The 13,948-nt window shown below is 43.0% G+C and overlaps 2 protein-coding genes across 2 annotated transcripts; both read left to right on the top strand.

The window, feature by feature from the left end:
• Positions 1–1,149: 1,149 nt before the first annotated feature.
• On the top strand, positions 1,150–3,282 carry LOC104950796 (homeobox protein HMX1-like). Its single transcript, XM_010777361.1, has 2 exons — positions 1,150–1,450; positions 2,681–3,282. The coding sequence occupies exons 1-2, from the start codon at positions 1,150–1,152 to the stop codon at positions 3,280–3,282; spliced, it is 903 nt and encodes a 300-aa protein (XP_010775663.1).
• Positions 3,283–5,016: 1,734 nt separating this feature from the next.
• On the top strand, positions 5,017–6,082 carry hmx4 (H6 family homeobox 4). The gene is made up of 2 exons (XM_010777360.1): positions 5,017–5,239; positions 5,379–6,082. Exons 1-2 carry the CDS (start codon positions 5,017–5,019, stop codon positions 5,951–5,953), a joined length of 798 nt encoding a protein of 265 aa, XP_010775662.1. The 3' UTR covers positions 5,954–6,082.
• The last annotated feature ends 7,866 nt before the right edge of the window (positions 6,083–13,948 follow it).

Raw genomic sequence — 13,948 nt, 5'->3', positions numbered from 1 at the left:
GGGAAACAAACAAACACAAAGGAGACGGCTGGAGCAGTACATCCACCACGCGTTACCTAATGCGAACTCACACTATGTCTTACGGTGCCGTGTACCGGAGGGAGAGAGAGAGAGCCAGCGAAGGGGGCGAAGGGGGGGGGGGAGAGAAGTAATACGGTTTCCTGATAAAGCTGTGGAGAGTATGTGCTGCAGGGAGGTGGATGCACAACGCACCCAGGAACGAACGCTAGCTCCGGTCCTTTTTACTGTGGACTCGATGTCCTGACAGGCTGGTATTTGTGCAACCTGCACAAACACAATACTGCACCATGATTACAAATGGTGAAATACAATTTAAAACTACCGAAAAATACCAGCTCCTTAAAACACAACCGCTCTACTCAACGCAACTCCACTATACCCGCGGTCAGAGAGCAGAGATGTGTCCCCTGTGTGATGTAATATGACGCGTTTGACGTATGACCTTAAAAAAAAGCCTTTTTTAAGAGCAGAGCTCAAAATTGCTCCTTTCCCTCTGAATTCCTGCCCTTATGTCTCGTAAAACATATCAAATCCTGCATCCAGTTTTTTTAATTGTAATTTTTAAGCAAGTTTAAGCATAAATGTAGAAAAAATAAAAACCTGCATGATGCTCTTTAATATCGACAGGGTCCTGACTATACCTTCATATTTCAGAGAAGACATGGGGGGGAAGACATGCCCTGTCAAGTGGATCTTTATTTTGATTTTTAATTTAATTGACCTAAATAAAGAGTGCTGTACCACGAACAGAGGTTTTCTCTCTCTTGGCTGCATGGCCTCGAGGGGATGTGAACACACGCGCACGCAGACGCACACACAAACCAGAGGGATGACAGTAATTATCCTTTCCCCGGAAACCCCATTTGCTATTGTGCTCGTCCAATCGCTGGATGCCTTCGGCTCGTGGAGCGTTCACTTGACGTCTCACTGTATTACAGCTTCCGTCTCCCTCTCCTCCCGCTAGCACCGAGGAGATCCCCGTCCTGTCCCTGCAATGACTCCATATCCGATCCAGGAGCAAAAGCAGCATCGCTCGAAATGAAAGTTTGGACCGTAGGCTGCCTTAACGCACAAACAAACTATTCGCTCGGTGTTTGCGTAAAAGCAGCGTGAAATCGGGGACAAAACATGCAGGAGAAGCTCAAGGACAACGGGACTCCCACTTCATCGAGAGTGTCTTCTTTTTTTATCGAGAACATACTAGGCAAAGGGACGGATAAACATGAGTCGGTCACGGACAGGAGTCGCGGGGAAGCCGGTGTGGAGACCGGCTCCTCGGACGGAGTCCTGAAGGCACATCACGCCGATGTGAGCGCCCCAGAGCCGGATGGCTGTAGCTCCACAGCTCGGTCCCCGTACAGAGACTCGCCCTTACAGTGGTACCGCGGGGCAAATGCCTTAAACTTCAGAGCTCTGGAAACACCACAAAGTGAGTAGAGAGTCGCTGAGAAGTCCTGAAAATAGATTTTTTTTAAAGCAAAGGTGCGAGCAAATATAGCCTTAAAGACAACAGTGTGATGCTGCTATTGCTGGTGTGTTAGTGAGGATTTAATAGAGTTTCAGTTTACCTATTATTTTGTATAAACATACATATATTTGTATATAGGCTATGTTTTGTTTTAGAATATTACATAACCATTTAAAAAAGGACAGCAGTAGTGCCATAGGGTTGTCGGTTCTAGGTCACATTTATTCATCTTTTATTCACATCCATTGTTTGGTGCCTTATATTCAGGCCGTCAGGTCGTTTATTTAATAAGGTTAATGTAGAACCATGAGTATATAGAAAGCCAGCTTGGAAGTTTCTCGCCTCATTAAACAAAACTAACAGTCAGAAGAACGAGTCAAGTGTGGCTCCTCTCTCTGTAACCCGGAGCTCACAGAGCCTCCCAGACTGCTTTAAAAACCACCGATCCCTTGCCTTGTATTACGTGCATTTTTACGGAAACCAGGGATTGCATCAATCTGTGAGACAAGACTGAAGGTTTTTTGCGGCGGATCACCAGAAGCACAATTGGTCCTCTACCGCACACAACCAGTGTATAGTATTAGTTGGTTGTTATTAGGAGACCTGTGCCTCTGTTTGAGGATTACGCACGTGGATTACGCACAAATGTCCAGAATACAACCCAAAACAGATGCGCAGAAGCAAAGCACGTCAAAGTGATACTTTCACACATGTCACTCACGCGCCATCATAAAAACAAAGTGCCCATCCCTGAACAGTAAAATAGTTGGATTTCAGAATTTCAAAATCCACCCTTGTGTTTAGAAGTGATGCCCACACAGTAAATCGGTAAATGTGTGGTTAGAATTATTATTAATAATTATTAATTCATTATCTGAATCATAAACGAGCCTGATAACTTCATTGATGGTGCAATCCAATCAACGCACCGTAGCTTTGCCAATAATCTCACCAACTGGTGAGCTTCAAAACACAAAAGTAAATAGGTTAGTGCAAATGTCAGATAAAGGCAAATTGTCTTTTTTATTTTTTACTTCATAACTTTGTCTATCGTTCAGCTGAAACATTTTAGTTTGTATTCCAGTGGAATTCATTATTCCTCCACGATTCAACACTGAAGTAGGGCAGTCGTTTTAAAGCAATTTGTTTTAGATTGCTTTGCAGGTCACTCATGTTTTTTTCTCCGTTCAGGTCCAAGAGATAATACAAGTCCAGGTGACCACTGTAGCTCCATATCGACCAGTGACAGGGGCTCCCCAGCAGTATCCGAACCGATAACTGAGGACAGCGACGAGACCGACAGGAAGACAGGGGACAGCAACCTGACAGACGACAACGAGGAAATGCACAACGGCTTTGACGCGCGGTCAGAGCAAGACCCGAGCTCCACCCGGAAGAAGAAGACCCGCACCGTTTTTAGCCGCAGTCAGGTGTTTCAGCTGGAGTCCACCTTTGACGTGAAGCGGTACCTGAGCAGCTCGGAGAGGGCGGGTCTGGCAGCGTCCCTCCACCTGACGGAGACTCAGGTCAAGATCTGGTTCCAGAACCGGAGAAATAAGTGGAAGAGGCAGCTGGCGGCAGACCTCGAGGCTTCACATGTCCCACACTCCACCCAGCGGATTGTCAGGGTCCCCATTCTCTATCACGAGGGCCCCGGACACACTGCTGCACTGGGCTTCACCATGAACGGACATCCACTTTCTGCACCCTTAGCCGGATTCTCCAGCTACCCTCTGTCCTCGTTCGCTCACTCCATGAGCTTGTTAAGATCGCAGATGACCGGCTTGGTGTAAAGACTGTCATATATAAACTGTTTGAAACATGAGTTCACCCTGTTCATACTGAGTCGTGCAATAACCCACACCCAAAGATGAGAGCCGCAGAGACATTAACACAAAATGATGAATCATCTGTATCTGTTCATAAATCTGTGCCCCTGTCACAGCAAGGCCGAAGCTGCTTACTGTATGTATGTTTGAAAACACATATTTTTGCAAACTTTTATATTTAAAGCCACACATTTTTCAAACTTTGTCACTTTTCCACATAATAGATGAATAAAAAAATAAGCACAAACTTGTCTGTTTCTCTATTGATTGTGAATACCCAATTACCTAAAATCAATCAATCAATCAATTTTTATTTATATATACCAATATCACAAATGTTACATTTGTCTCAGTGGACTTCACAGTTTGTACAGAATATCAGTATGACAATACGACACCCTCTGTCCTTAGAGCCTCACATCGTACAAGGAAAAACTTCCGGAGAAAACCCCACAGTTTAAAGGGAAACATGGGAGAAACCTCAGGGAGAGCAACAGAGGAGGGATCCCCTCTCCCAAAAAAAATGTGTCTTCCTCTGTCAATAAACTTGCAGAGAAATGTTTATAGAGAATGAATTGAACGTGTGCTCTGTGACACAATGAGAAATCAAGGCTGAGAACACGAAAACTGTAGTTTTCGGATATACATTTGTTTTAACCTTGTGTACACTTGCAGTATTTCTGACTACAAGTAGGCCTCTGTTATGATTATCCAAGCTATTATTATCTGCGTCAATATTAGCTGAGCAAGTATAGATGTTAATGTATTTTCGATTAAAACAATTTAAAAAATAAAGATAATACATGGAATGTGCAGTCATCTAATTACACTGTTCACCAAAATAAAATAGCCGAATATTGTATTCACAAATCCACGAGGCAATATTCATCTAAAGCTATTATTATTTTAATTTGCAAATGTATAACTTGCAAATAGGGTACAGTGAACAATTATTCAAAAAAAAAAATGCAACGAGGTATACATTTGGACAAGCAATTATGTCATGTTGTTCACCGTTAGGTTATACAATACTAAAAGTAGCCAAACTCGCAAATAAAAATATATTAATCACATTTTAAATGTGAACAAGTAAAAGTGTTTATAGAAATACTATGCACATTTCCCCAAGAAACACAACTCAAGATATGAGCCCAGAGATGATCTGATTTGCTTTTAGGTTGCACACACACTAATCGTCTGACTCGAATCAAGCCGCCTGGCCGAACTTCACAGAGATGGTGCAGGACATCAAAACCACCATTAAATGTGTGTGTCAAGGCGCACATACAGCATGGTGTGAAATAACAGTGACATTAAACTCTTTATTTTCCTGAGGAAGCACTGCAGGGCGGCGGACCCCGGCCGATTCTCCTTGCAGCAGATGTATAACGATAAAGAGGTTGAGTGGAGGAGAGGGAGTCCCGCCCTCCTTTCACATCCCATCCCCTCGCTGCCATTGGTCCGTACTGCACGCTCATCTTGACCAATGAGCGAGGACAGCGCTTGCCCCATCCGGTGTGTAGTTAGCGATAGAGGCAGAGTATCGCCAGCCCAGCAGTGTCTGCTCAGTGGCTGCTGCTATGGTAATGGGGCGTGCAGCATCGATACGTTAGTGGTCAGATTAACGTCCCGGGTGAGACTTAAATGCGAGGATAGACGCGGAAGTAAACAAGAAAAAGGACTTACGCGTTGGAGAATATGAACAAAGTGGACGCACCATGCCGACCCGTCGCCTCTCTGAAATTCACCATTGACAACATCCTCAATCTCAAGACAAGCGGGAGGAACCGGGACAGCTGTCACCCCGCCGGAGTGCACGGCGGCTCCGCCACGGTCATGCGTAAAGACGTCTTCCAGAGCCACCACGAGGAGCACGTAGCCCAGCAGCGACAAGACCCGGGCAGCAGACTGAACGACAGAGGTAAGAGGGGTTTGTTCATTTGGAACTGTAGGTGTGTGCAGCGACTTCGTGTTATGTGTCACCATTACGCACCATATTAGCCTACAGTTGTAGCAGCACAGTTGACAGGGGGTTAAAGAAAGTTTCGTTTTGTTCGCAGAGTTGCTGACAGACTGCAGGGGAGCAGCGGACTCGGTCATCATCAGCCGCGGCGACCCGAAGAAGGCGACGGAGGTGCGCTTCGAGAGCGGGGACAGCAGCTGCGACGACAGCAGTTCCACCACCACGGCCACGGACATCCACAAAGGTGACAGCCCCGTCAAGAAGAGCAAAATGATCACGAAAAAGAAAACGCGCACTATTTTTTCCAAGAGACAGATCTTTCAGTTGGAGTCTACCTTCGACATGAAACGCTATCTGAGCAGCGCAGAGCGCGCCTGCCTCGCCAGTTCCCTGCAGCTCACGGAGACCCAGGTCAAAATATGGTTTCAGAATCGCAGGAATAAATTGAAACGGCAGATCTCAACCGAAATTGATGGACCTGTTAGCGATTTCCCTGAGACTGGAAAGCCCATGGTGGTGGGGCAGCTCCCGGCCTTGTACAAAGAGAGCAACCTGCTGGGGAGGTGCCTGCTGCCCATGCCTCTGCCCGTGGTCTACCCGGGGAGCAGCACGCCTTACCTCTGCTTCACTAACGCCAGCAAGTACTTCAGCCTGTACGACGGGGACGTATGAGTGACATTAAACCCACGTGAAAGAGACACTTTTTGGTGGGCTGTAGTCAAGATTCAAGCATTTCAAAGGGTGTTAGATGGGGGGCCAGACCTGCGGCCTTACTGTTTTTGGAGACTGCAGATAAAACGACAAAGGAGAAGTTACATATCACTTAAAAAAAAAAGAAGCTGATTCGGGATTATTTATTTATTTTCTTCAAAGCTATGGATTTTGTTTAGGCCTCACTAAACCTACTACACATAACCGTTTTTAGGATATAGCAGGCTAAGCTAATAATAGCCTGAGGGAGGCCTAAAACATTATTAATCCTAAAATTTTATTGTTTACATGACATGGCATTATTATTATTATCATTATTATTATCAACGACAACAGCATTTCCAGCAGCCTACGCCACCAAAGAAATTATAGCCTTGCTATTTGCATGCATTTCCTGTATCATAATGAATTTTGAATTACTGAAATTATCTATGTATTTAAATGAATGTAATTAACATTTTATTATATATTTCATGCATGTCTATTTTGTTTTCTGAGTATCCTAATATTCTTACTTTATTCCACGTTTGTCTATAGGCCCATTACACCATTTATTCAAACTGTAATTAAAACATCTTCATTCAAGAAATATTTTTATTCACCATTTTCAACTGAACTGTTTGTGTTTCGGACCAGTTAATCTCTACATGACATTGCAGTAAATGAGGACACAATGGACGTGCAGTCAGTTTAATAATTAAAACATGGTTATGTTATTACAGAATCTTGGTCGTTTCAGCATAAAGTCTTGCATGGATTGTTTAGGCTAAAATAATATGAGAAAAATTCATGTAACAAAATCAGCAGCTGCAAAGCAAAAACGTAAACAACATAATGTAAATGAGTGCTCCTTAATGTAAATCCAATTTAAGTGACCATATGCTCGTTTATAGGCCCAAATTGCTTGTAGACACACACACTATTTTTTCAGCAAGTAACTCAGGCCACAACACATATTTACAAAAGCATGTACTGTGTATTATTGCATATACTGTGTTTTAAATTAGGAGCAAGGCAATTATAAAACATTCGGAAATCTTCATTAAATCCATTGCTATACGTTTGATGTAATACAGAGAAACAAGACCACTTAAGTTGTAATGATGTCAATACGGTTGTGTAACATGCAAAAAACAGTGAATGTGAATTTCTAAAATATATATCCGTTGGGGATATAAATAATATGATATACCAGATTTGATGAGATAACCCACAAAACATTTTGGGTAACACTGATCTGTTACCATTCGTGTATGTTTCTCTTGCACGCAGGAGTGGTGTGCACGGTATGGGACACATATCCCATTTTAAGTTTAAATTCAACAATTCAAATGTTTTATTGTGCACAAAAGCTACAGCGGAGTTGTTGGAAATTACTATCTAAGTCCTGTGCCCTGCCAACACTGTAACACACAATATACTTAAAGACATATAGAATTAAGGAAGTAAAATAGTGCAATCAAAAATTGTTTGAGTGACAATGGTGGAATAAGTAAGCTATGTACAAGATAAAATAAGTGGCAAAGCTACCAGATATACATGGAAAATTAATACTAAACACAACATTCTGAGCAACGTGAGCCACTCATTTAGTTCCTTAGACAGAAATATTTGGAAAATATGAACCCGTGCAGAGTTTGAGGGGAAGTTTGTGAGACAGCGTCTACTCCAGCTCTCTTCCTGAACAGAGGCCACTCTGCTGTCCTACCTCAGGCACAGAACATTTTATCAGCAGCCTCAGCAGAACTCAAAATACACAATGGAAAGCTGTGCTCTGCGAAACCGAGCCAACGCTTATTCCTTTTGGAATACCTTCAAGTAAACTCAAGCGTATTACCAAAGACTTGAGTTTGCACTTTGGTAATACACCTCAAACAGCAGAGAGGGAATTAACACACCGTGCTAATCCCCCAAAAGAAAAGAGTCATTGGGTTTGTGGATTTGGATGTCTCAGTTGTTGCTTCATCTGCTTTGTGGATTGAGAAACTGTAAAATATGGTGATGGAGAACAGTCGAGAAATAGAAGAAAGAAAAGTACAGCAAAAACAGTTCAATATCAGGAGGATATGGAGAGTAACAAACAGAAATATACAAAGCTAATCTAAATATATTTCTGTTACTGGCGATATAACCTGCAGATTGAGAATGTAAATTATGCATTATGTTAATTCGATAATTTGAGATTTCTTTGAAATACTGAGGTTGCTGAATACGATCTTCAACACCAGATAATGTATTTGGCAGGTTGTATATTTGTTATAAATACAACTTCCTGTGATTTATTTTATTTTTTGACTTTTAGAAAAAGATTAACATTGTAGAGTTATGTTGTGTCTTTACAGGGACCACACACAAAACCATTTTATATTTTATTGATCCCTGCATGGACCGCTTTTCCCCTCACCATCCTCATGACATGAACTTTAAAAGCCCTTACGTGAACAGGATTTTAGAGTAGCCCAGACAAACACTGGATCCAACCCAAATCCTTCATGAATTATAAAAGGAGGAAAATATGAATCACGCCATTTTCTTACATTAATGAAAATACACTTGACTGAGCTGACCTTATCAGGGCTGCCCTTTGACCCCCAGTGCCCTTTACTAGTAAACTTACCCTTCACATTTGTATCCATGTAGACAACAATCGTACTCAATTGAAAATTAGAACGTTAAAGGCATACAGGAAGGGCATTTACATGATGGGATTTTACATGAAAAATCAGGACACCTTATGTTCATTATCGATCCACTGCACCAAGCAATACAACATTCTCTAAGGCGTTTGCATGCGTTATTATGTGTGTGATTCAGAGACACACTGATCGTTTGTGTGTGTGTGTGTGTGTGTGTGTGTGTGTGTGTGTGTGTGTGTGTGTGTGTGTGTGTGTGTGTGTGTGTGTGTGCGTGTGTGTGTGTTCACAGACGAAGAGAGGCCTGTTATGTGCAGCACGCTGTCTCGTGAATCAGAGCTACGAGAGAGTTACACTACTGCTCGGCTCAGTACCCAGAATCCCTTGCGGCTGCCCGCTCAGACATGATGGCAGACTGTCAAGATTTGAGGTGTGGCCAAATGGCATGCAATTAACATTTAAGCCGTATTTTATGGAGACATAAATGGAATATCATAGTATATTAAAGGCACTCAGACTGGATCTTTGGACTACAGACAAAAAAACTATTCTTAATACTAAGATTTATTTATTATGAATGACCTCCATTTGTAAATGCACTTATTAACGTCAATGCTTTTCATAAGAAGTGCTAATTGTTTCTAACACTGTGCACTTTTTATTTTGTCACTCCTCTCCCATTCTTACTGTAGTCGCCTCCCGCCTCTTGCCTTGTCATAGCTCATCACAGCAGTGTGTGCACTGAAGCCTGACTGTGTGCGACTATGAATGAATGAGAAGGGCAGAGGAGGAGTGTGTGTAACAAAGAGAGAGGGTAGACAGAAAGAAAGAGATCTGCCAGTTGATGAGTGTGTGTTTGAATTGGAAAAATACCATAATGATTGTATTTCTGCATGGGTCTGCGCCTCTCTATAGCCGGGGTCTGGCTGGTCAGGAGCAAGGAAGTGCTGTTCCTGTTGGATGGAGAGCAACTGTGTGTGTGTGTGTGTGTGTGTGTGTGTGTGTGTGTGTGTGTGTGTGTGTGTGTGTGTGTGTGTGTGTGTGTGTGTGTGTGTGTGTGTGTGTGTGTGCGCAATACGCAGGGTAAAACTCTCCAGCAGCTCTTTTCTGCATGACTAGAGGGGGGCCGCTTTCTCAGCTCGCTTGTTACTTTAACCTCTGTTGACCTCTCCCAGTCATCTGACAAAGGTCATCGCCCAAGACGATGGGAGAGACTGTCCCTGAACAAGAAAGCACAGAGGGACTGTCACAAATACCTCTTTACATCGAGGCATTTCCAGGGCCAGTATGGAGCTGTGACAAATTGAAAACCAGTATAGGTATTTTAACCTACTTGTTCACCAACTATTTGCCCTGGCTGGAATCAAGAGCTATATATGTCAGAGGCTGGGGGGGGGGGAACTTGGGAAACAAAGCTTCATGAGTACAATAAGTGGCTTGAACACGATCACACATTGTACTGTATAGCCTGAACGTTGTGGCATACATGTAACATCATTTATTATTCACTATAGTTTGAATACCGGTAACTACCAACTTGCTATTATTGTGGCATTAGCCATTTTGAACAATGAATTTCGATTCTGCTTCAGGTGCATACAGAGGTTTTTTTGTTGTGTTTATAACATGAATACACTTAAAGAATATCAGAAAAGAGTGAAAATACCATACTAATACTAAATACAAATACAATTTGCCTGGAGAAAAGGGCTAATAACACAATGATACCAAGAAGTACTTACTGATTCAAAGTTTAAGATAAGATTATAAAGTTGTCAGAGAAGACGTTCGTAGAATTCAATCTGGCTTTGTACTGTAAGTATAAGAGCAGCCTAAGCACATCTCCAACACAGACTGCCACTGTTGTTACTGTTTGTGAAATTCACGCTGGCATTGCAACATAAACAGTAAAGGTATGAAGTGGCTCCTCTGATACAGTCGATGGAAAACCAAACCGTCTTAAGGTGGTTTGTAAGTTATAAACCACCTGCAAACTAAAAGTGGCCCCATCATAGAACTAGAACGGATTGATTTATAGGAAAAGAGTGTAAAAGATTAATTAGAGGGATCTCACATGCCCTGTTTTAGGCTCTGGGTGTCAATGGTGTATGCAACTGTCAGAGCGGGTGGGAGCACTTAGTTCAACAATGCCTTAACAATGCTGTCATTACGATGAAACGGCATGTGTCTCCAGCAATAGCCCTGTTGGAGGATTCCCCCGGGGAGTCCCCATGCACTGCAGGGCAACCTGAGACCAAAACTACATGACACAGCACATTGTGAGGTAAACAACAAGGCTATTAGGCTGCAGCCACACAACGACAATAACAGAAACAAACCGAAATCGTTATCAAAAAAGTCTTCCGTCCACAAGCAATAGGCACCAGAAACGTGTCCGTCCACACGAGACAGCTCGAACCGCTGGAGACGCTGTAGTAAATATGCCGGGCCTGTAAGTGGCGCTGTACTTCTGCCACAAAATACACCAAAAGCAGCGAAGAAGACTTCCCGCGCATGTATGAAGCTGCAGCGTCGGAGACTGCACTCTCACGACCACACTCTCACGACCGCACTCTCACGACCGCACTCCCACGACCCTAGTTGTTTTGTAACATCGCCGTACTTACCATAGACTGTATATATAAAGTATTATAAAACGGACAAGTCAAATCAAGCAATCTGATTGGTTCTTAGCCCTGATATACTGAGCGTATACCACGGGTAGAATTGTAAGTTACTTTTCACAACAAGTCAGTATCCCTCCGCTTCTAAGAAAAACAGTATACCGATGGGTTGAAAAGCAAACTGCCTGCAGTTTGCTTTTCATACTGGAACAAGAAAGCAGCGGAGAAGTAACGGGGCAGAAACCCTCGCCACTGATTTAATCGGCTAGTTATCCGGTAGTTTGTCAGAAAATTCACACTGTGGGTGTGTACAGGAAGTCCAAAGGGGAGATGCCTTCCGACGTCGGTGGTGTTATTGCCACATAGGCGATGTCAAGAATAGTATTATCTACCAAGCCGTCCCTTTGCGTCTATTACTATTGCAATTGCCCAGGTTCCACCCATCTAGACCCTGCTTTGCGAGACTCCCGGTTTGCCAAAGGCACAGATGCTAAGGATATTGCTATTAAAGGACAATTGCGACTGCGCGTTATCGGGGTCACAATAGACTCTGTGCGTCGAGACGTACTATTGGACGACGAGGGGGGCGCACTACCTAGCTTACTCGCCTTGTGTTTGTGTGTGAAGTTAAATCCTAGTAGTGGGAATCGATAAAATTACTGGAGAGTTTGATGGACTTTGATCAATATTTATCAAAAAAAAAGACTAGCCAGTGAGTAATGACTATAGTTTCGGTCGACTTAACTCTGGTGCCATGACTGCCCGACAGTCCTCCACCCTACTTTCTCTCCGAGGCAGGAGGCACGATAATAAAATCATATCTCAGCAATACGTAAACAAAATTTCGAGATTATTTATTGGTTTCTTTCTGGAAACCTGGCCGTGGAGAAAATTAAATACAGGCCTTCTAAATTGGAAATTGCCCTGCACAACTGGCCGCGCTGTTGGGGTGGAGACGACGATTTTAAGATCGTCGCTCTATTTGTCTTCCGTGTAACCGTGGTAACGTACCCATCGTACTTCGACGTCGCAGCCTCTGACGTTGGTAGTTGCCTGGCGTGAGGTGCTGGCGTGAGAGTGCTGGCGTAGGGTGCGGGATCAAAAAGTCACTGTGACTGGTGGATCGCTCATCGAGGGTTGTGGGAAGGGAAGGAGGTAGGATTGTGGATTTGGTAGGGATGGAAATGGATTAGGATTAGAAGGAAGGAGGGAAGGAAGGTGTCGAGCGACGTGGGCGTGCGGCTCCCCCTGGTGTTCAAGGGTAGTCGTTTTTGTGCACCCCAACATAGGACCCGAAGGTTTTACCACCTTACTCGAGGGTAACGTGTAGTCCTGTCGTCTAATCGAATGTGTAGAAGGCCGCGTTCTGACTTTTGAGTAGAGAAAGCTGAGGTTAAGCTCGTATCTTAATGATTGTTTCGTGAATAGTATGATTATCCTGACCGAAATAGATTTTCGGTCAACTCATTGTGAACTTTACAAGAACCGAGATACTTTGGACTACATGAATATACTGAAGATAAAAGAAGTTCAAACATAGACAAACCAACTTGCGGAATAACCATTCAGCGAAACCTATTTCGCAGTCGATTTACACTTACATTATTATAACTGATAGACTTTATTGCAGAAGTAGTCTAAATATGATATGATATAATCATTATATTGCTATATTATACAAAATCGTTATCGAGTGCGTCCGGCACCATATAGCGAGATAAATAGTGTCTGATTCCCCCGCACCCAAAGCCGGACTTCACTCGATAACTGAAAATATTTTGCCAATGGTTCACACCGTTATACTTTGGCTTTTATGTGTGAGATTAAATGTTCAAAAAAATCATTTATTACTACAAGTTTAAATTTTCAGGGAGCAACGAAGACGTGGTTTGGTAGTCACGCTCCACCGAACGATACCGTTGTTGTGATCGTGTCGAAAATAGCTGTATAATCTGCAGAACTTAGTAATAAACCAAACAAGTAAGATGTAATTACACATTAACGACAAATAACACGTGGTTTTGACTTTTTGACAGGTCGAGTATCGCCTACCGAATGCCACGCACCTGACACATATTCCAACTTCCAACAAGGCTCCGACAAACGAACGCGACTGCTCTTATGAACGAGGTGAAAAGAGGCAGGGGCTCTAACCCGAAGGTCATCGGAGACCCCTCTCGCGAAAGCGTGGACCACCGGTGATTGCCAGTATTAAACGAGACGAAACAAAGTTCTGGACGTCAGTCCTTCGAACTTAACAGCCATGAAAAGGTCAACCATGGACGAGAAGTGCATTCGAGACGTACAGCAAAACAATCCACGAAAAAAAAGACCTCTATCCGTGACGAGTTAGTGAGTGGAGGTATCATTCTGGGGGGGCCTCAGCTGTTCTAATGTAGGTAATTTACAAAGGTAAAAAAGTACGACCACATTCAACAAGAGCATTGACTCTTTACGTTTATAATAAAATTTTGACTGTTCAGGTTTAGTTCGTTAGGACTAACTCAGCTATCAAAAAAAGCCTGGAAGAACTTAATGTCTTAAACTTTTTGTAGAACCGGACCGAAATTTTCATTCGTGTTAATAATACAATTTTGAGACCTTCACAGATTCCTAATAGGGACGGTATTACTGGTTTCCTTGACGTGTGGACTATAACAAAACGGCCAAACTACCAGATAACAGACACCTGGGGTGAC

Source organism: Notothenia coriiceps, unplaced genomic scaffold, assembly GCF_000735185.1.
Source record: "Notothenia coriiceps isolate Sejong01 unplaced genomic scaffold, NC01 NC01_scaffold00018031, whole genome shotgun sequence".
In the NCBI taxonomy this organism is placed as follows: domain Eukaryota; kingdom Metazoa; phylum Chordata; class Actinopteri; order Perciformes; family Nototheniidae; genus Notothenia; species Notothenia coriiceps.
The sequence above is the reverse complement of the archived record's forward strand: the minus strand, read 5'-3'. Positions and strand labels throughout refer to the sequence as shown.

What these genes read in the sequence shown, in the direction of transcription:
- LOC104950796 (XM_010777361.1), top strand. Translation starts at nt 1,150, where the DNA reads ATGCAGGAGAAGCTCAAGGACAACGGGACTCCCACTTCATCGAGAGTG. An exon ending in AGCTCTGGAAACACCACAAA is followed by an intron (nt 1,451 to 2,680) that starts GTGAGTAGAGAG and finishes TTCTCCGTTCAG; the next exon opens with GTCCAAGAGATAATACAAGT.
- hmx4 (XM_010777360.1), top strand. Translation starts at nt 5,017, where the DNA reads ATGAACAAAGTGGACGCACCATGCCGACCCGTCGCCTCTCTGAAATTC. An exon ending in CAGCAGACTGAACGACAGAG is followed by an intron (nt 5,240 to 5,378) that starts GTAAGAGGGGTT and finishes TTTTGTTCGCAG; the next exon opens with AGTTGCTGACAGACTGCAGG.